Source organism: Schistocerca cancellata, chromosome 8 (genome assembly GCF_023864275.1).
Source record: "Schistocerca cancellata isolate TAMUIC-IGC-003103 chromosome 8, iqSchCanc2.1, whole genome shotgun sequence".
Lineage (NCBI taxonomy): Eukaryota > Metazoa > Arthropoda > Insecta > Orthoptera > Acrididae > Schistocerca > Schistocerca cancellata.
This window is the reverse complement of record NC_064633.1, coordinates 492,482,879-492,504,594: the sequence shown is the minus strand read 5'-3', so window position 1 is coordinate 492,504,594 and position 21,716 is coordinate 492,482,879. Positions and strand designations below refer to the sequence as shown.

The 21,716-nt window shown below is 39.7% G+C and overlaps 1 protein-coding gene across 1 annotated transcript in view; it reads left to right on the top strand.

Moving 5' to 3' along the window:
• Positions 1 to 20,674, top strand: part of LOC126095200 (ras GTPase-activating protein 1) — a 175,390-nt gene extending 154,716 nt beyond the window's left edge. The window contains exons 16-18 of the mRNA XM_049909932.1: positions 1,051 to 1,217; positions 1,400 to 1,525; positions 17,513 to 20,674. Of these exons, the coding sequence (XP_049765889.1) occupies positions 1,051 to 1,217; positions 1,400 to 1,525; positions 17,513 to 17,590 (371 nt within the window). The 3' untranslated portion in view covers positions 17,591 to 20,674. The remainder of the gene's footprint in view (positions 1 to 1,050; positions 1,218 to 1,399; positions 1,526 to 17,512) is intronic.
• The last annotated feature ends 1,042 nt before the right edge of the window (positions 20,675 to 21,716 follow it).

Here is a 21,716-nt window from a genome sequence, read left to right as displayed (position 1 = left end):
TTCCATTATTTTATTCTTTGTCCGTTTTACATCTGAAATGATATACGTGGCTAATTTTATATATCATTTTGAGGAAAGAAGTGTTTAAAGTTAAACAAGTGGATGAGAGATCTTTACGTATTCTATATTTGTGACATGACTGGATTATCATTGATATTTTAAAAAATAAAATTTTGTTTTGTTGTTTTCTTTGCTTTGATGGTGTATGCAGTTTTTTCCCCCTCTCTCAGTACATATTAATGTGGGTAGTATGGCCGCTTTGTTGTACTCCAATAAAGGCCTTACTGAGACCTTCAGCATACTGGGCATGGGAATCCATCCCTTCAGATATGACGTCCACAGATGGCCAAACTATATAGGAGGGGATTTTTGGTTTGGAAGGTATGATACCTGTCAAAATGCAGGTGCTGTTGATAGTTAGTGAGCTTGATATGGACAGAAGTACTGATCGAGCCATCAGAGAAGTGGAGGTCAACAACTAGAAAGGTAGCACATTGGACTGAAGAGAACCAGATGAAGAAAAGGGAAGGTAAGGTGTTCAGGTTGTGGGGAATGAAGATGTCTTGGCCATAGGTCCAGGTCACAAAGATCTCATCAGTGAACCAGACAAGGGGTTTGAGCTGGGAAGACTGGAAAGGTTTCTTCTCCATGGCCCACATACAAGTTGACATGCCGTATGGGTGTCATGCCTGTGCCACAGATTCGTTTGTATATTTTCCTAATAAAGGAGAAATAGTTGTGCATGAGGATGTACTTGGTGAGATATATTCAGTATCTCGTGTGTTATCCAAGAATTTCTACTGGGTATTTTCTTCTTGCATATTAGACCCTATTGCTGTCTTCACTATTTCATCTCTTAAAGCTACACATGGCCTTCTATACATTTATATTCTTGATCTTTGTCCCATTGAAATAAACATGAAATCTGTACGTCATCAGTTCATCATTGTATGATCTTTGCTTTGAAAAGAAAAGGAAAAAAAAAACTGTAATCCGTAATGCCAACATTTCTGCATATATCTCATAATTTGTTATCTTCATCTGTTACAGAGCCTCCACCACCCATGGCTGCAAGATCTCTTATAATGGTTGCTAAGTGCCTTCAAAATCTTGCTAATCTCATTGAATTTGGAGGGAAGGAACCCTACATGGAAGTTGTCAACCCCTTTATCCTCAAAAACAAAGAGCGCATGGTTGTTTTCCTGGATCAGCTGTCTGTAAGTCTGCTTGAAGGTTTAAATTTATGTTCATAACTAATAATTAGAAGCTTTGTATACTGACCATTTGCACCACTTTGGACAAATATTTGAGAAACAGAATTCATTTGTATATTTACATAAATGATGAACATGTCATTGGAGTTAAAATTTAATTGTTGTTATAAATTATGTCATTTCAGAATTTACCAGAAAAGCCTGAACCTGAGGAGGCAAGGATTAAAGGTGATCCAGCTCGAGATTTAGGCACACTTCACCACATATGTGTCTCACATCTAAAGGAACTACAAGCCCTTAGCAAAAGCCAGGTAACATCTTGTTTCAGATGGCAATAGAAATCTGTTCCTTGGTCACAGATCGATTCAAGAATTACAGCATGAACTTCCTCATCATTGGAAAATATCTTTCCTCCAAAATTGTATTTCAGTTTGTTGAAAAGTTTGCCTGGAAGTTGTCATAGGTGTTCAATGTCAATAACCGTTATTCCCAATCGCTATCACCTGCACCTGTGCGGCTTTGCTCAAATTGTTGGCACCATTTCACTATGGCTCTACATGACATTGCATTTGGTTCACATGCTGGCAGAATTTCATGGTGAATCCATGTGCAATTTAGATGTTTTGCCCACAGGAATCGTACTTCCAGCATATTTATACTTCGGAGTTGCCAGTTTCTCTCCCATACTGTGGGGCACCTGTTATCTGTACCACAGCAGAACTATATGTCTGCAGAAAATGTATTTTCTTCTGACAATGCTCTTGGTGTGCAGAGATCTTAGCAGGGAACATTCAATATACACTACATTGCCTTCTGCTGTGAAGCATTCCTGATACATGTTGTTGGAAATAGGTTAATTGTGGCTGCTACACTGCCAGCGTTTTCCCTACAGCACTCCCCTACATATGTGTTTAGGATCACTTGAACAATTTTACTTGTAATGTAGATTCATCTAGTTGGTCTTTCATGTGCTTTGTCTGTTCGTGTACACAGGTATTTCCAGGCTTCCTTCTATTCATCTGGGAGGACGCTTGTCCTTGCAGAAATCAATCTGGGTGCTGCAGGACCACAAAATTTCTCCTAGTTACAACTGCTACCCTGCAGCCACTTAATTTCTCTGTCACTCTGTATATTTTCATGGTACTGTAGGAGAAACATTATCACCTGTTCCCTCCTCTGTTTTCTTTAACATACCTTCATATCCTTCACTTCTCTTGTCATATTTTCCAATTTACTACATTCATAAGTGAATAATTCAGCTTTCCTTCCGTCCTTTGACATTCATATCTACATTTATGTTTCATTTTGTTTCTTGCTCCATTCCTATACATCTGACAGTACTTTTCCACCTGTATTGTAAACTATCACCATTCCTGTCACAGAACTAGCTTCCACAGGGAACATAGTTTTACTTCATTTCTTTATTGTGTTTAACCATTACCAGATATTTAATATGAGTTATGTTATTCCTCCATCTCATGGCTCAGGTTGTTTGCATCCTAATTTTTCATTTAATTGCTTCTATTGTATAGTATATTGTTTATGTAGGTATGTAGACAACTTTTAGTGGTATATGATTAGGCTTATAGTCAGTATATTTTGCTTCACTTTCGACTATATGGTATCATTTCATGAGATTATTCTGCTACCTACTTCTCTGTTTCTCCACATTTACTTTGCACTATGAGTCCTTACTTTGCAATATGAGTCCTTTCATTATTTTATGTCTCCTTTCTGCATTCTAGGCTCTCTTCCTTGCTGCAACCTTTTAGCAGGTCTCTTACCCTTGTAATAATCTCTGTTTTCAGCCACATCTCAGCAGATTACAGTTTATCACATGTTTTATCAAACCACCTATTCATAACCCCCACCCCCCTCTTAGGCTGATCTTCTTTCCAAGGTTTGACCACTTTCCTGTGATTTCCATTCTGTTTCTGAATGTTATTTTCCCCTGAGAGTAATGGACGAGTACCATGTTTCATTTTTATGGCACACTTGTAATATGGAATTTTTCTCCTTTAATGTGAGATGTCTTGGAGTATTATGGTATAAAACCTCACCTTCGAAAATAGCAAAAAAACCTGTTGAGTATCTTCATCAGGTTACCTTCCATATCTTCTCTTTAAGGTTTGTGGTGATTCCAAGCGCTGTTGTTCTTGAAGCTGGTATTTTACAGAAGCTGCGTGATATTGTAAATACTGTGCCACTTTTTTTTCTCTACTTTAAAACTGAGGAACATGTTATTCCTTTTTACATCACTTATTTCTGATTACCGTACTTGTAATGTTTATGAATAATTAGCATTGTGTGTTTAAACTGAATGGGAAGTCATTAACATGTGAGGAGTGTACCCACGATGGAATGTAGTGAAAGTCCAGTAATGCACAGAGATATCAAAATTCATGGGATAGAAATACACAAGAATCGAGAATTTTTATTCACCATTGATTATTTAATAATGAAATAGGCTTCAACATTGTTGTATAATACATTCAGGTATATAGTAAGAAAATAAGCTGATATCATTTAACTGTAGTATACATATTGAACACCACAATAATAGTATATGCTACAGGAAGATTTCTAAGAGCTAGTGTCCATGATGTACTATGGTACAAACACTGTGCAATAATAACTGGATAGAGTGTACATGACAAAATTATATAAAAAAAAACCTTAGGAGCACAATCACACAGAACATAAACATACCATATAATGATACAATACACTATAGGGAAGTTTGTTACATGCTAATATCCTCCTCGGGCATCTCAAAGAATTCTTTAATATGGTAAAATGGGCCATCTGATAGCCAGCTGTACCATTTAATTCTAAAAATTTTGAGATCCATAGAGCAAACACAGATGGATACTTTGTAGAAAATTTTGAGTAGGTTCACTGTGTGAGAATTTTCATTTCTTGCTAACCTGTGCCTTGGTGTATCTAAATTAGCCTTAGCACTGGTGTTGTGTTTATGAGATTCTCCCATAGCAGCAAATTCTAAAATATTATTTTTAACACAGAGCACAGACACATTATATGTAGGCCTTTTTTTGTTTTTAAAATAATCTTGATGTGAGGGGAGTGTCCCCCCTACAATTAGCCGACATGACGTGTGACTGGAATAGTCCAAAGTATGTCACCCTAAGGTAATCCAACCTCACTAAATCCCTTACCTTCAAAATGAGGTTATATATTTTTTTCACATATGTGATTGATATGTTCTTCCCTGTGGAGTCTGGAGTCAATGTAAATACCTAAAAGTTTTACTGACTTATTTTCTATTTCATTAGACACTCTCATTAGGAGTTGTTGGCTTTTATCAGGATTACATGGGAGTTTATTAGCTATAAACCCCTACAAGGCTGTATCCTAGTTATCCTGTTCAGATCTGAGATTCTCTGATGTGTGGTAAGTAGTGTTGTATCATCTGCATAGCATATGACAGAATGAGCTGTTGGGCAAATAATTGAGTGCTGCAATGAAGAAGAGTCCAAGAATTGATCCTTGTGGAACACCTGTGCTGATTTCCATTAAGGAGGAATTTACATTTCTGACTGAGATAGACTGCTTTCTGCTGCTTAAATAAGAATACATCATAGTTAATGTACTTCCACGCACCCAATAAAACTCCAGATTCTTTATTAGTATGTCAAGAGGAATGCAATCAGGTGCTCAGGCCACATAGTAGCAGTGATACCACGTTTTTCTCTTCAATAGCTGTTAAAGTTTGATCCACAGTTTCGACAACAGCTACTGTTGTGTTCCTCCCCTGGCAAAAACCAAACTGATTCTTACATGTTGTTGTTGTTGTTGTTGTTGTTGTTGTTGTGGTGGTGGTGGTGGTGGTGGTGGTGGTGGTGGTGGTGGTGGTCTTCAGTCCGGGAGACTGGTTTGAAGCAGCTCTCCATTCTACAGGGTTATTACAAATGATTGAATCGATTTCACAGCTCTACAATAACTTTATTATTTGAGATATTTTCACAATGCTTTGCACACACATAACAAAATCTCAAAAAGTTTTTTTAGGCATTCACAAATGTTCGATATGTGCCCCTTTAGTGATTCGGCAGACATCAAGCCGATAATCAAGTTCCTCCCACACTCGGCGCAGCATGTCCCCATCAATGAGTTCAAAAGCATCGTTGATGCGAGCTCGCAGTTCTGGCACGTTTCTTGGTAGAGGAGGTTTAAACACTGAATCTTTCACATAACCCCACAGAAAGAAATCGCATGGGGTTAAATCGGGAGAGTGTGGAGGCCATGACATGAATTGCTGATCATGATCTCCACCACGACCGATCCATCGGTTTTCCAATCTCCTGTTTAAGAAATGCCGAACATCATGATGGAAGTGCGGTGGAGCACCATTCTGTTGAAAGATGAAGTCGGCGCTGTCGGTCTCCAGTTGTGGCATGAGCCAATTTTCCAGCATGTCCAGATACACGAGTCCTGTAACGTTTTTTTCACAGAAGAAAAAGGGGCCGTAAACTTTAAACCGTGAGATTGCACAAAACACGTTAACTTTTGGTGAATTGCGAATTTGCTGCACGCATGCGTGAGGATTCTCTACAGCCCAGATTCGCACATTGTGTCTGTTCACTTCACCATTAAGAAAAAATGTTGCTTCATCACTGAAAACAACTTTCGCACTGAACGCATCCTCTTCCATGAGCTGTTGCAACAGCACCTAAAATTCAAAACGTTTGACTTTGTCATCGGGTGTCAGGGCTTGTAGCAATTGTAAACGGTAAGGCTTCTGCTTTAGCCTTTTCTGTAAGATTTTCCAAACCGTCGGCTGTGGTACGTTTAGCTCCCTGCTTGCTTTATTCGTCGACTTCCGCGGGCTACGCGGGAAACTTGCCCGCACTCATTCAACCGTTTCTTCACTCACTGCAGGCCGACCCGTTGATTTCCCCTTACAGAGGCATCCAGAAGCTTTAAACTGCGCATACCATCGCCGAATGGAGTTAGCAGTTGGTGGATCTTTGTTGAACTTCGTCCTGAAGTGTCGTTGCACTGTTATGACTGACTGATGTGAGTGCATTTCAAGCACGACATACGCTTTCTCGGCTCCTGTCGCCATTTTGTCTCTTTGCGCTCTCGAGCGCTCTGGCGGCAGAAACCTGAAGTGCGGCTTCAGCCGAACAAAACTTTGAGTTTTTCTACGTATCTGTAGTGTGTCGTGACCATACGTCAATGAATGGAGCTACAGTGAATTTATGAAATCGCTTCAATCATTTGTAATAGCCCTGTACTCTATCCTGTTAGAGATTCTTCATCTCCCAGTACCTACTGCAACCTACATCCTTCTGTATCTGTTCAGTGTATTCGTCTCTTGGTCTTCCTCTACAATTTTTACCCTCCATGCTGCCCTCCAATACTAAATTGGTGATCACTTGATGCCTCAGAATATGCCCTACCATTGATCCCTTCTTCTAGTCAAGTTGTGCCACAAATTTCTCTTCTCTCCAATTCTATTCAATACCTCCTCATTAGTTATGTGATCTACCCATCTAATCTTCAGCATTCTTCTGTAGCACCACATTTCGAAAGCTTCTATTCTCTTCTTGTCTAAACTATTTGTTGTCCATGTTTCACTTCCATACATGGCTACACTCCATATAAATACTTTCAGAAATGACTCCCTGACACTTAAATCTATACTTGATGTTAACAAATTTCTATTCATCAGAAATGGTTTCCTTGCCATTACCTGGCTACATTTTATATCCTCTCTGCTTCAACTATCATCAGTTGTTTGGTCCCCAAATAGCAAAACTCATTTACTACTTTAAGCGTCTCATTTCCTAATCTAATTCCCGCAGCATCACCTGATTTAATTTAACTGCATCCCATTATCCTCATTTTGCTTTTGTTGATGTTAATCTTATATCCTCCTTTGAAGAAACTGTCCATTCCTTGCAGCTGCTCTTCCAGGTCCTTTGCTGTCTCTGACAGAATTACAATGTCATCGGCGAACCTCAGAGTTTTTATTTCTTCTCCATGGATGTTAATACCTACTCCAAACTTTTCTTTCATTTCCTTTACTGCTTGCTCAATATACAGATTGAATAGCATCGGGGAGAGGCTACAACCCTGTCTCAATCCCTTCCCAACCACTGCTTCCCTTTCATGCCCCTCGACTCTTATAACTGCCATCTGGTTTCTGTACAAATTGTAAATAGCCTTCTGCTCCCTGCCACCTTCAGAATTTGAAAGAGAGTATTCCAGTCAACATCATCAAAAGCTTTCTCTAAGTCTACAAATGCTAGAAACATAGGTTTGCCTTTCCTTAATCTATTTTCTAAGATAAGTCGTAGGGTCAGTATTGCCTCACGTGTACCAACATTTCTATGGAATCCAAACTTATCTTCCCCGAGGTCGGCTTCTACCAGTTTTTCCATTCGTCTGTAAAGAATTCGCATTAGTATTTTGCATCCGTGACTTATTAAACTGATTGTTCGGTAATTTTCACATCTGTCAGCACCTTCTTTCTTTGGGATTGGAATTACTATATTCTTCTTGAAGTCTGAGGGTATTTCGCCTGCCTCATACATCTTGCTCACTAGGTGGTAGAGTTTCGTTAGGCGTGGCTCTCCCAAGGCTGTCAGTAGTTCCAATGAAATGTTGTTTACTCCCGGGGCCTTGTTTCGACTTAGGTCTTTCAGTGCTCTGTCAAACTCTTCATGCAGTATCATATCTCCCATTTCATCTTCATCTACATTATCTTCCATTTCTATAATATTATTATATATATATATATATATATATATATATATATATATATATATATATTATCGCCCTTGTATAGACCCTCTATATACTCCTTCCACCTTTCTGCTTTCCCTTCTTTGCTTAGAACTGGGTTTCCATCTGAGCTCTTGATATTCCTGCAAGTGGTTCACTTTTCTCCAAAGGTCTCTTTTTTTTTTTTTTCCCCTGTAGGCAGTATCTATCTTACCCCTAGTGATATGCGCCTCTACGTCCTAACATTTGTCCTGTAGCCATCCCTGTTTAGCCATTTTGTGCTTCCTGTCGATCTCATTTTTGAGACATTTGTATTCCTTTTTTCCTGCTTCACTTACTGAATTTTTATATTTTCTCCATTCATCAATTAAATTAAATATCTCTTCCATTACCCAAGGATTTCTATTAGCCCTCATCTTTTTACGTATGTGATCCTCTGCTGCCTTCACTAATTCATCCCTCAGAGCTACCCATTCTTCTTCTACTGTATTTCTTTCCCCCATTCCCGTCAGTTGTTCCCTTATGATCTCCCTGAAACTCTCTACAACCTCTGGTTCTTTCAGTTTATCCAGGTCCCATCTCCTTAAATTCCCACCTTTTTGGAGTTTCTTTAGTTTTAATCTACAGTTCATAACCAATAGATTGTGGTCAGAGTCCACATCTGCCCCTGGAAATTTCTTTGAATTTAAAGCCCGGTTCCTGAATCTCTGTCTTACCATAATATAATCTATCTGAAACCTTCTAGTATCTCCAGGCTTCTTCCATGTATACAACCTTCTTTTATGATTCTTGAACCAAGTGTTAGCTATGATTAAGTTACGCTCTGTGCAAAGTTCTACCAGGCGGCTTCCTCTTTCATTTCTTACTCCCATTCCATATTCATCTACTATGTTTCCTTCTCATCCTTTTCCTACTATCGAGTTCCAGTCATCCATGACTATTAAATTTTCGTCTCCCTTCACTATCTGAATAATTTCTTTCATCTCATCATACATTTCATCAATCTCTTCGTCATCTGCGGAGCTAGTTGGCATATAAACTTATACTACTACTGTGGTAGGCGAGGGCTTTGTATCTATCTTGGCCACAATAATGGGTTTACTATGCTGGCCGGCCGTTGTGGCCAAGCGGTTCTACGTGCTTCAGTCTGGAACCGCGCGACCGCTATGGTTGCAGGTTCGAATCCTGCCTCGGGCATGGATGTGTGTGATGTCCTTAGGTTAGTTAGGTTTAACTAGTTCTAAGTTCTAGGGGACTGATGACCTCAGATGTTAAGTCCCATAGTGCTCAGAGCCATTTGAACCATTTTTTTTTTCTTTTCACTATGCTGTTTGGAGTAGTTTACCCGCATTCCTATTTTCCTATTCATTATTAAACCTACTCCTGCATTACCCCTATTTGATTTCATATTTATAACCCCGTATTCACCTGACCAGAAGTCTTGTTCCTCCTGCCATCAAAATTCACTAATTCCCGCTATATCTTACTTTAACCTATCCATTTCCCTTTTTTAATTTTCTAACCTACCTGCCTGATTAAGGGATCTGACATTCCACGCTCCGATCCGTAGAACGCCAGTTTTCTTTCTCCTGATAGAGACATCCTATTGAGTAGTCCCCGTCCGGAGATCCAAATGGGGGACTATTTTACCTCTGGAATATTTTACCCAAAAGGACGCCGTCATTGTTTAACCATATAGTAAAGCTGCATGCCCTTGGGAAAAATTACGGCTGTAGTTTCCCCTTGCTTTCAGGTGTTCGCAGTACCAGCACAGCAAGGCCGTTTTAGTTAGTGTTACAAGGCCAGATCAGTCAGTTATCCAGACTGTTGCCTCTGCAACTACTGAAAAGGCTGCTGCCCCTTTTAAGGAACCACACGTTTGTCTGGCCTCTTAACAGAGACCCCTCCATTGTGTTTTCACCTACGGTAAAACTATCCGTATCGCTGAGGCACGCAAGCCTCCCCACCAATGTCAAGGTCCATGGTTCATGGGGAGGGATTGTTACATAGGAGATTCTATTTTTCAAAGTAGCTGCTTATTTGTGTGTAGCAGTGGCTCAGATATCTTTGAAAATATTGGCTCAGTTGAGACTGCTCTGTATCTTTCGGGAATTTGTTTGATGCTTTTTAAAAAAACTGTGATAACTTTTGATAACTTGAATGATTCCATAAATACTCCAAATTCTACACAATTATCAAAAATAAAAGCTAATAGTGTGGAGACTGAACGTATTGTTTGTGTTAATGGTGTAATTCGACAACCAGTAGCAGTCCATAGTTTTAGAATTTAAAAATTTGTAAACAACTTTTATACTATCAGCTGATGTGCACATATACAGAATGTGGTAATATTGTGTACAAAAGGTATAAAATAGGAGTCATTGGCAGAGCTGTCATTTGTACTCAGGTAATTCATGTGAAAATGTTTCTGATGTGCACCCTGAGAAATCCAGGAAAAACTATATAACCTTTTCAACTGTGAGGAAACCAGGAAAAACACGGGAATTGTTAAGAATTCTTTGAATTTTTCGTTGTTTTAGTTTTCAGTTAAATTTTTGTTGTTTTGACTGGTAAGAATTAATACTCTAACAAAGAATTTCACTTCAGCCCACTACTGGAGAATAATATTGAAGCAATAAAAAATAAACGAGGGGAAAAACCCAAAATAAAACTTGGGTTGCAAAGGAAATGTGCCATTTACAACAACAAAACACAGTGCACACACAAGCGTCTGCCAACAGTAAAATGTGTCAAAGGCTTACGCTGAAGGCTACGCAATACTTCATAACAACAAACTGCTTGCAATGAGCATGATGTCACAAAGGTTCAGATTAGGTTCATTTGAGCAGTTGATAGCAGACTGATGCACATGCACAGTTGAGTCACATATGAGCAATACCTCCTCTCACTCCTGGCTACTTGAAGTGTTGCTGTTAACCGCATCAGCAGTAGCAACAAGCAGCCAGATGCTATCCGGGAAAATTTTTTTGGTGCACCCAAGCTGCCAGATTTGTGCATACGCAGAGCAGTCTGAGTTTAGTTGGGTGGGGAGGGCGGGGGGGGGGGGGGGGGGGGGGGATGTCCATGTGACCCATGTTTACATTTAGTGATATTGCTGTTTCCTCTTTGTTTACATTGTTCACCTAAAAAAATTATTTCCAGGTTTTTGGCAGTCGGGCATTAATTGCCTTGTTGCAGGACAATGAAGTTATTTTTGTCAGTTTGCTTAAGAAATTTGGTTTTTATTAATCGTTACCATAGAGGCAGTAAATTTATTTGAAATTCTATTGGTTAGTGTCAACTGTTTGCTGAATTTCAGGTTTATGTTTTATCTTCTGGTAAGCAGGGCATTATGCCATAATAAAGAACCAAACATGAGATATGGTACTCGCACTCCAAGAAAATTTCCACCCTAAAAACCACACTGAAAAGCTTGATATCAGGTTGGGGCTTACTTCTTTGTGAATCTGGACATACGACTGTCTATTTTAAGACAAAGTATGCATTTTAGTATGATTTACAAAATTCAGATGCTCTTGGAGTATCCTCTGAAGTCCTGTTTTCTTTATGACGTAATGTAAGATCTCTTAATGCTATATACATACATACAGACATGTGGGCTTCCTACATCATCATAGCTCCGCACGCACAGTAAAGCTGTTTTCTGATGCTCTCTGACAACTGCTGAAACGAATTCTTAAATAGGTTGCAGGAAAATATTGCAAATGGTGGTTTGAAAAGCGTTACATACAAATAAATTTCATTTTGCTCAAGATAAATTATGTTATGTGTGTGCCCGTGCTTTGAATTTCTTGATCACAGAATATTTGATTCTCGTTTAAAGCTTAACACTTTGAGGGCCAGCCACTTAGAAGACTTTGGAGCCCAGAAGACCAGACTTTTATGTCATTATTTGAAATTGTGCTGGCACATTTGTCTAATGTATCTCAAAGTGGACAACATGCCAAAAAAAAAAAAAAGTCCAATATTATATGTAAAAGCTTAACTTTTCTTATAGCTATACTATGTATATTAATTTAAACCATTAACTTTTGCTATTGGTATGTTCATGTTACTTAACAGTAATGTTGCTATGGCTGACTACATCTGATGTCCTATGCTATGAATAGCTGATATCATCAGCTTGCAAGATCATGTTACATAAGCTACAACTGGCTTACAAAAGCACATCACAATCTAAATTTTGATGCTTCGGAAACTAACTTGCTGTGTTTGTTGAAAATTGAATATATACACTCCTGGAAATGGAAAAAAGAACACATTGACACCGGTGTGTCAGACCCACCACACTTGCTCCGGACACTGCGAGAGGGTTGTACAAGCAATGATCACACGCACGGCACAGCGGACACACCAGGAACCGCGGTGTTGGCCGTCGAATGGCGCTAGCTGCGCAGCATTTGTGCACCGCCGCCGTCTGTGTCAGCCAGTTTGCCGTGGCATACGGAGCTCCATCGCAGTCTTTAACACTGGTAGCATGCCGCGACAGCGTGGACATGAACCATATGTGCAGTTGACGGACTTTGAGCGAGGGCGTATAGTGGGCATGCGGGAGGCCGGGTGGACGTACCGCCGAATTGCTCAACACGTGGGGCGTGAGGTCTCCACAGTACATCGATGTTGTCGCCAGTGGTCGGCGGAAGGTGCACGTGCCCGTCGACCTGGGACTGGACCGCAACGACGCACGGATGCACGCCAAGACCGTAGGATCCTACACAGTGCCGTAGGGGACCGCACCGCCACTTCCCAGCAAATTAGGGACACTGTTGCTCCTGGGGTATCGGCGAGGACCATTCGCAACCGTCTCCATGAAGCTGGGCTACGGTCCCGCACACCGTTAGGCCGTCTTCCGCTCACGCCCCAACATCGTGCAGCCCGCCTCGAGTGGTGTCGCGACAGGCGTGAATGGAGGGACGAATGGAGACGTGTCGTCTTCAGCGATGAGAGTGGCTTCTGCCTTGGTGCCAATGATGGTCGTATGCGTGTTTGGCGCCGTGCAGGTGAGCGCCACAATCAGGACTGCATACGACCGAGGCACACAGGGCCAACACCCGGCATCATGGTGTGGGGAGCGACCTCCTACACTGGCCGTACACCACTGGTGATCGTCGAGGGGACACTGAATAGTGCACGGTACATCCAAACCGTCATCGAACCCATCGTTCTACCATTCCTAGACCGGCAAGGGAACTTGCTGTTCCAACAGAACAATGCACGTCCGCATGTATCCCGTGCCACCCAACGTGCTCTAGAAGGTGTAAGTCAACTACCCTGGCCAGCAAGATCTCCGGATCTGTCCCCCATTGAGCATGTTTGGGACTGGATGAAGCGTCGTCTCACGCGGTCTGCACGTCCAGCACGAACGCTGGTCCAACTGAGGCGCCAGGTGGAAATGGCATGGCAAGCCGTTCCACAGGACTACATCCAGCATCTCTACGATCGTCTCCATGGGAGAATAGCAGCCTGCATTGCTGCGAAAGGTGGATATACACTGTACTAGTGCCAACATTGTGCATGCTCTGTTGCCTGTGTCTATGTGCCTGTGGTTCTGTCAGTGTGATCATGTGATGTATCTGACCCCAGGAATGTGTCAATAAAGTTTCCCCTTCCTGGGACAATGAATTCACGGTGTTCTTATTTCAATTTCCAGGAGTGTACTTTTGTAACATGAAAACATGTAGGGCAATGTAATACAAAAAATATGCAGCGTACATGCTGCTGCACATCAGACATTTTAAAAATGACCCCTCCCCCCCTCCTCCCAGTGTTTGTTTACTAAAGTGCTGAGAAGTTCTACACTGTTGTATAAAACCTTAACCATTCAAAGAATTGATAAGTTTTACAGTTCTGAGGGAAAATATACTGTCACTTAACATGGAAAAAATGTATTTTCACCTGGGAAAAAGTGTATTTTTAACCAGGAAATCTGGGAATTTTTTCCCCTTGTCCACATGTACATCCTGTTATGACCACACGACAAGAATTAATAGACTTTGAAAGTGGAATGGTAGTTGGAGCTAAAAACATGGGACATTCCATTTCGAAAATCATTAGGGAATTCTATGTTCTGAGATCCACAGTGTCAAGAGTGTGCTGAGAATACAAATTTTCAGACAATACTTCTCACCACAGACAATGCAGTGGCCGACAGTCTTCACATAATGACAGAGAGCAGCAGCGTTTGCATAGGTTTGTTATTGTTAACAGACAAGCAACACAGTGTGAAATAACCAAAGAAATCAATTTGGGACGTACCACAAATGTATGTGTTCGAACAGTGCCACGAAATTTGACGTTATTGTGCCATGGCAGCAGACGGCCGACACAAGTGCCTTTGCTAACAGCAAGGAATCACCAGCAGCACCTCTCCTGGACTTGTGACCATATTTTTTGGACCCTAGATGGCTGGGAAACTGTGACCTGGTCAGTTGAGTCCCGATTTCAGTTGGTCAGAGCTGATGGTAGGGTTCGAGTGTAGTACAGACCCCTCAAAGTCATGGACCCAAGTTGTGAACAAGAATCTGTGCATGCTGGTAGTCGCCCCATAATTGCATGGGCTGTGTTTACGCTGTATGGACTAGGCCCTCTGGTCCAACAGAACCAAGCATTGTCTGGAAATGGTTTTGTTCTGCTACTTGGAGATCATTTGCAGCCATTCATGAACTTCATGTTCCCAAACAAAGGTGGAATTTTTATGGATGACAACATGCCATGTCACTGGGACACAACTGTTCATGACTAGTTTGAAGAACATTCTGGACAGTTTGTACGAATGATTCAGCCACTCAGAATCGCCTGACATAAGTCCCATCAAACATTTGTGGGACGTAATTGAGAGGTCAGTTTGTGCACAGAATCCTGCACCATCAACACTGCCACAATTATGGACGGCCTTAGAGCCAGCACGACTTGTTATTTCTGCAGATGACTTCCAGCAGTTCATTGAGTCTATGCCACCTTGAGTTGCTGCACTATGGCCAGCAAAAGGAGGTCCAACAGGGTGTTCTATGATTTTCATCACCTCAGTGTAATTTCCCCAGCTTCCTCTGGTCCCATTATTTCCCCTGTTTTAGTCAGCATTGTTCAGTACAACACAAACCACTGCTTTAGTATTGCACTGATTCCAGAAAATCTGTTTTTCATACAAAATATAATGATTGTGGTTCGATGAACCCTCTGCCAAGCGCTTGAATGTGAATTGCAGAGTAGTCATGTAGATGTAGATGTAGATGTAGATGTAGATTTACAGCCAGATGCCTTGGACAGGCAGGGGTTGGTATATTACCTATTTCTTCACTGTGTTACTTTTAATGATCTGTTAGGAGAAAAGGAGGGGGGAGGGGGGGGGGGGTAGATAGGGAGATTAAAACTAAATAAGTTCTGTAGAAGTCTCTTTATATGCTGTCCCTCAATACTTCAAAATGAAAACAACGTATCTTCACCCACTTCCTCAATCATAAAGCTAAAGTTAGTTGCACAGTGTTCACGATTAGCATTTATTAGCACACCATAGAATGTTACATTTAGACACAGTTGGCTACAATTGGTAAATTATAACAATACAGAGTGTCCATACTTAAAGTTTCAGTTTCAAGATGCTGTAGAAAGAAAACCACTGTTTGACATCAAATTTGAACAGCATATTGTTGACACCAGGGGGAACATCATGGAACTAAAAGTAAATGGGGTTGGATACAAATCACAGATGAATTGCGGTACGATGACTGTGATTTGAGTTGCACATTACACCATGCATACTGTTCAGTGTACACGACTGACAAGTTCTACAGCCAACGCTTTGATGAAGTTGTTCCGCATTGCATGGGAAAAAATTGTTTTTAATTGTCCTGAAGCCAAAAACACACAAAATCAAGACATCAATTTTTAATTGTCCTGGGTCCAAAAACGACCTAAGAAGCAAAATTACATTGCTTTTTAATTGTCTTGGATCCAAAAACCACCTAAAAAGCAAACTTAATTTGGTTTTTAATTGTCCTGGGACCATAAAACACTTTAAAAACAAAACTGTTGTGAGGCTGGTGCAACACATGTTTTATATGCTGTCTACCATTTTCTGCCATGTGTTGAAATCAAGAAACAGCATGTTCCAAACAGGTCAGAGTGTCTCAGGGGTCACATTTAGAATATGTTGCACAGTGTGTGCTGTCGATTCAGCTGTGTTCATAATTGGAGCACTGAACACGTCGTCTTTCAGAAAACCCCACAGCTGGAAGTCACACAGATTAAGATCAGATGATCCGGACGGCCTTGCTGTAGGTAAATGACGGCTGATAATTGTATCATTTCCGAATTGCCTCTGCAGTGTGCAGATGGGTGCCATCTTGCATAAAAGGGTACTATCTATACATGCATGCTGTTGAAGAATTGGAGTGACGTTGGTACACAGAGGACTCACACAGCATTTACCACTGAGGGTACAAGTAACAGGATCTGCAGGACTCATTTTCTCGATAAAATACAGCTCTTCAATAAATGATGCTGTCAATGAGCATCACAGTCACCTTTGTAGGATGAAGTGGTACTGGTTGAAGTGTGGGCAGATTTTCCGTTGTCCATTTCTGTAATTCTGCAGATTGAGATGTCCTTGGAGATGGAAATGTGCTTTATCTGTCCACAGAATGTTCCATGGCCATTCTTTTTCCACTTCCATGCGAGCAAGAAATCCCAAAATGAATGTTCTTCTTGCTAGCATCTCAGCAGGAAGTAACTCCTGTACATGGTGATTTTGTATGGATAGCAATGCAGGATGTTTCATAAGATTTTATGCGCTGTACTCGCAGGCAAGTCCAGTGTTCAGGCAATCTGTTCAGGCACCGCGTCTTTGCACACCACTGCTCGACCCCTGCACTGTGGCTACATCTTTGACAGATGTCAGAGCAACTGCTTTCCTCCTCCTGCCATATTGCACTTCAAAAGAACCTGTCTTTTCACATGTCGTAATCATTTTCTACTGGCCCTTATCAGACATTGAACCAATGCCTTTTTTCATACTCTTGAGTGTCTGGAACTTCGGCAAGGCTACTGGAGCACAGTCACCATTTTTGTAAGAGCTTTACATGCAGTGTGCCACCCTTCATAGGGACAATTATGTTGGCCATCTCGTGTATTGGTGTGCATAATCTGATGCGTACAGTGCCATCTCTTTGCAAAATTTTCATTTTTTATTTGATAATACACTGTTCAAATTTGATGTGATTCTGAGCAGTGGTTCCCTTCTTGCAGCATTTTGAAACTGAAACCTTAACTAGGGCACCCTGGATGTTGACAGAAATTGCAAGTTTGGGCCATATCACAAACACTCTGAACCGTCACCTTGAATATTATTGGTACTTGAAATAATTGCAAAATTCTGGATAACAAGAAATGAGACACAATTTCTTTTTTCTTGTTTCTCCCTTAATTTTTATGTATGTTTTGCTTTGTGTGCAGATAATTTTTTGAACTACTGACAGAAAAACCGATGTGTGGAACAGTTTTAACAATTTATCTACTCAATTTCTTTCCAGGTTACCCTAAAGAAGCTAGTCACTGTCACAGAAATGCTGAGTAAGCACAAACAGAAGTACCTGGAAATGATAAGGTAGTTGTTTCAACAGGAGGCACATCCAGTTTCCCATAGTGAGTCTATGTGCCATTCTGCTTTTGGCATTTGAGTAGGACATGCTGAGGAAAGACTATGGACTGTTGAAGATGTAATAGTTGTGGCTGAAGAGTAAGAAACTTTTTGCATCGCTTTTCTCAATTGCCAGGACGAATATACTCAGGTTATGTGATCGTGTTAGATATTGTTATCTAATATATATATTTGAAATGAACAATATAGCACAAAGAGTACTCATCAGGAAGGCAACAGTACTATACTGTTACTTAATTCCTAGATATTTAGTTTGTATACACACACGGATGAATGAAGCGATTCGATTGAACACCTTCGACTAAAGTAGATATATGTTCGCATAAGTATGTGATGAATCTTTTTTATTACAGTGAGATTAATTTTTATATTTATATGTTTCGTAGTGACTGTCTGAACCGAATGAAAACTATTTTGAATGTAACAGTAATGTAAATATTTTGATGCATTTTACCTTGTGCATTTTGTACAGAGAAATTATATAGCTTAGCTCATTTGAAGAAAAATAATCTCCAGTGAACTAGTGATTACATCTTTGTTAACTGTCTTTTTTATGTATGAAATTTTACAATACATCAATGTGATCTGTATAAAGCAATTCCTTGTGTAGTTTTTTTAATTGAATCAAATACCAGTTGTACATAATAAAGAACAACTGGTATACAATTATTTTCATACTATTTTGATAAAAAAAGAGGGTATCATTCTAAGGAAGGCCTGATTGAGTAGTTTTTCCTTTGAATAAAATTTGCTAGTTATATTAGGCACTGATGAACTTAAAAACAAGTAAAAATATCATTGCAGTGAGATGTTTTGTGTGTAGAAAGAAGGAAGGGGAAGGGGAAAGGGAAGGTGGTAATGCGTGTATACCGTGCAGCAAACAAAAAACAGTATGTAAGAGGTTGGGGAAGGGGGGGTGAAGAAAGAATGGGAGAAGACAGGGAGAATATACTGTTACAGGGCATTAATTATTACAATAGTGACTCAATTACTTATATCAGCAATGGTTTATAAGAAATTTCTTACTTCTAGGAAGCCATTTCCCTCAGTCACTGAAACCATTTAAATTGTTGTTTCTGAATTTAGTGCTGCCATTATATTAAATGACAAATGTGAATTGCAGTTGAAAACTCTGAAAATATCTTGAATATGTGATAAATCATCTTCCATTATGTCATGGAGCATGTAAAGCAGTTATGAACTAACAGAACACCTCTTGACAGAATCTGATTGAAAAGATCAGTTGTTAGTATTATTGCTCAAAGTGATACTGTAAAGCTGTGACATCTCTCTTTTGAATCCATTATATTACCATCAGCATAAATATTTTGTGTCCACTGAAGGTGTAGTCCTGGAACCTACATAAATATTTTTTTGTTTGTATTTTAGGTACCTTGTCTTTTGCTTCCAGTGGACAACAGCATAATACAGATGTAACAGTTACTTCATTCTTTGTAATAAAAAAGAAAGTCATTGTGAATTCACTGCTCCATTTTAGTGTTTGAACTGAAATTACAGCACTATAACTGTGTGCATTGTATTTACTGATAGACTTGGTGATACATAGACATTAAAGACATGTGGATTGGTAGCCCACATGCTAAGTATGCTCCGAAAGTTCGAATTCTTGCCTTTGCAATGCTGCATATTTTAGATTTACTATAGGAACATAAGCATGTGAACTTTTTAAGAAGCAAATGCTTCAGAAACTTCTTATACAAGAAGAGACTGGAAGAAGCATTTTCATTAGTAGACATTTTACGTAAACAGTTTCATAAGTAATGTATTTGTCTTCCATGGACATGGGATTAGATAATATTTCTCACACTTTAAATTCAGATTATGATCTTGTTATTTCTTTTGCGACATTCTAATATCAGTGAATTGTTCCATTTATTTAAAAGAATCAGCCCAGTAATTTACAAAAATCATAATGATTCTGTGAATGGATGTGTTTCTCAGATCCATAAAGATGAATAAGATGCTACCTAAAGTTCAAGGGATGAAAATAGAGACCACGCTTGTTGTAAATCTTTATACTATGAAAAGTTGCATGCGTAGCTTCTGTTACCCATTATGTCTCCTATCATCAGATCCTTAAAAGCTACATAGCCCATGAACATCCAATAAGGCTGCTCCACCATAGCAAGGTCTCCCTCACAATTTCTGCTTTTCCCTGCACAGCTTTTTCTCGTTTAAAAACGTTATAGAAACACAACAGGCGTTGCAGCACACTAGAGAGCTCATCAAAGGAGCTACAGAGCAGGGCTCCAGAGTGCATGAATATGTGGAAGATCAAGTGAGTCACTGTAAATGTACCTAAGCAGAGGAAGTTGAAAATTAGGGTAAGTAATTTTCATTAGTAGTGAATGTCCCAGAACTTTTGGGTAGCACCACTTAATTCCTGTAACAGGCCTAAGCTGTCATTTTGAAAGTAATTAGTATTTTGCTTTTGATGCAGAAGATCTGTGTATAAAGGCATTCATACAAATCATAGAATCACAGGTTTTTTGCTGACTGTGGCTGGAAATGGAAGTGTTTCACTCCAAAGGGGAATAATAAATGTCATATATATTACACAGTTGATTTATTTAGTAACTAAATGATTTTCTGTGTGATATAGGAGAGTAAACAAGTTGCTTTTGGGAACAGTGACAAGTACATGGAACACACATGACCAGAATATTTTGTGGTCTCAAAGTACAAACTTATTTTTGTGATGTGAAAAATGTGATTGCCTTTTTATTGCAGTGCATTAGAACTTCATCTGTTGTCTTATTTGTAACAGCATAAATATTATAAATTTGAGTCAATAAGCATTATGAACCCAGAATTAGCCTTGTGGTGGAGGCAGGACACCTTCATTAGAACTAGGTATCGCATTTGTAATAGTTAACTTCATAAAAGTATACTTGCTGTACACAATAATTTTGTAAACACGAAATCAAATGAATTGTACTTTAAAAATCAGCAGTTATAGAGACTGTAATTATAACATTTGTGCAATATATTCATAATAAATAGTTCATTTCAGATGCCAAAACCATTCGTTTTCTTCCTTTCATGCACATAAGCATATACATGTTTGAAATTTCTCATAAATAGAGGTAAGAAGAAGTTATCTGTAATTGCTTTTGTAGAAAATTTAATATCCAAGATGGCATTCAGGACTCTCTTATTTCTGATGACCAGTTTCAACAGTTAAGTCTGTCATCTCCTGATATTTAAAAAGCCTTGTAATTATACAGCCAGTTCTATTATGACTGCATCACACATATCATGTTGACATTATAGTGGATATTATGTAGCAAATTCCATACCAGTTTCTGAAAAATAAAAATAAAATCTGGTATGTCACAGATAAAATCAATACTGTTAAAAAGCACCTTGCATAACTAGGTATAACCAGATAAAAAGTGCCTTGTGGACATCTCTAGTTACACAGGTGCTTTTTAACTGCATTCATTGTTTTTGTCAAAATAGTTCATGGGTGAATTGCCGGATGCCAGTGTCCTACGGGCACTGGAACCCGGCAGTTCACCCAGGAACTATTTTGACATGAAGTCCGCCAGGAGAAGCAGAAGAACCGTATCGTGCACCTCTACGGGGAGGAGACATATCACAGCATGAAAAGACTAGACAAGCTGTGTCACCGGAAGAGTGACTGTTGGACACACATCCAGCAGGTCATCCATGAACTATTTCGACATGAAGTATCCTGGAAGCAGGTGACGTATTGGTTTTATTTGTGAAAAACTGGTTTTTATTTTTATTTTTTAACGTATCTCTGTCGAATGTGCTACATAATATCCACTATAACGTCAACATGGCATGTGTGATGCAGTCATAATAGAACAGGACATAGAACAAGCTTTTTAAAGATCAGAAGGTGATGGTATTAATTGTTGAAACAGATCATCAGGAATAAATAGTACCAAACACAATCTTGGCTATTAAATTTTCTCCAACTTCTGCCCCCCCCCCCCCCCCCCCCCCCAATGCGCGCGTGCGCGCGCACACACACACACACACACACACACACACACACACGCGCGCGCGCATGAGGTATGAGACGA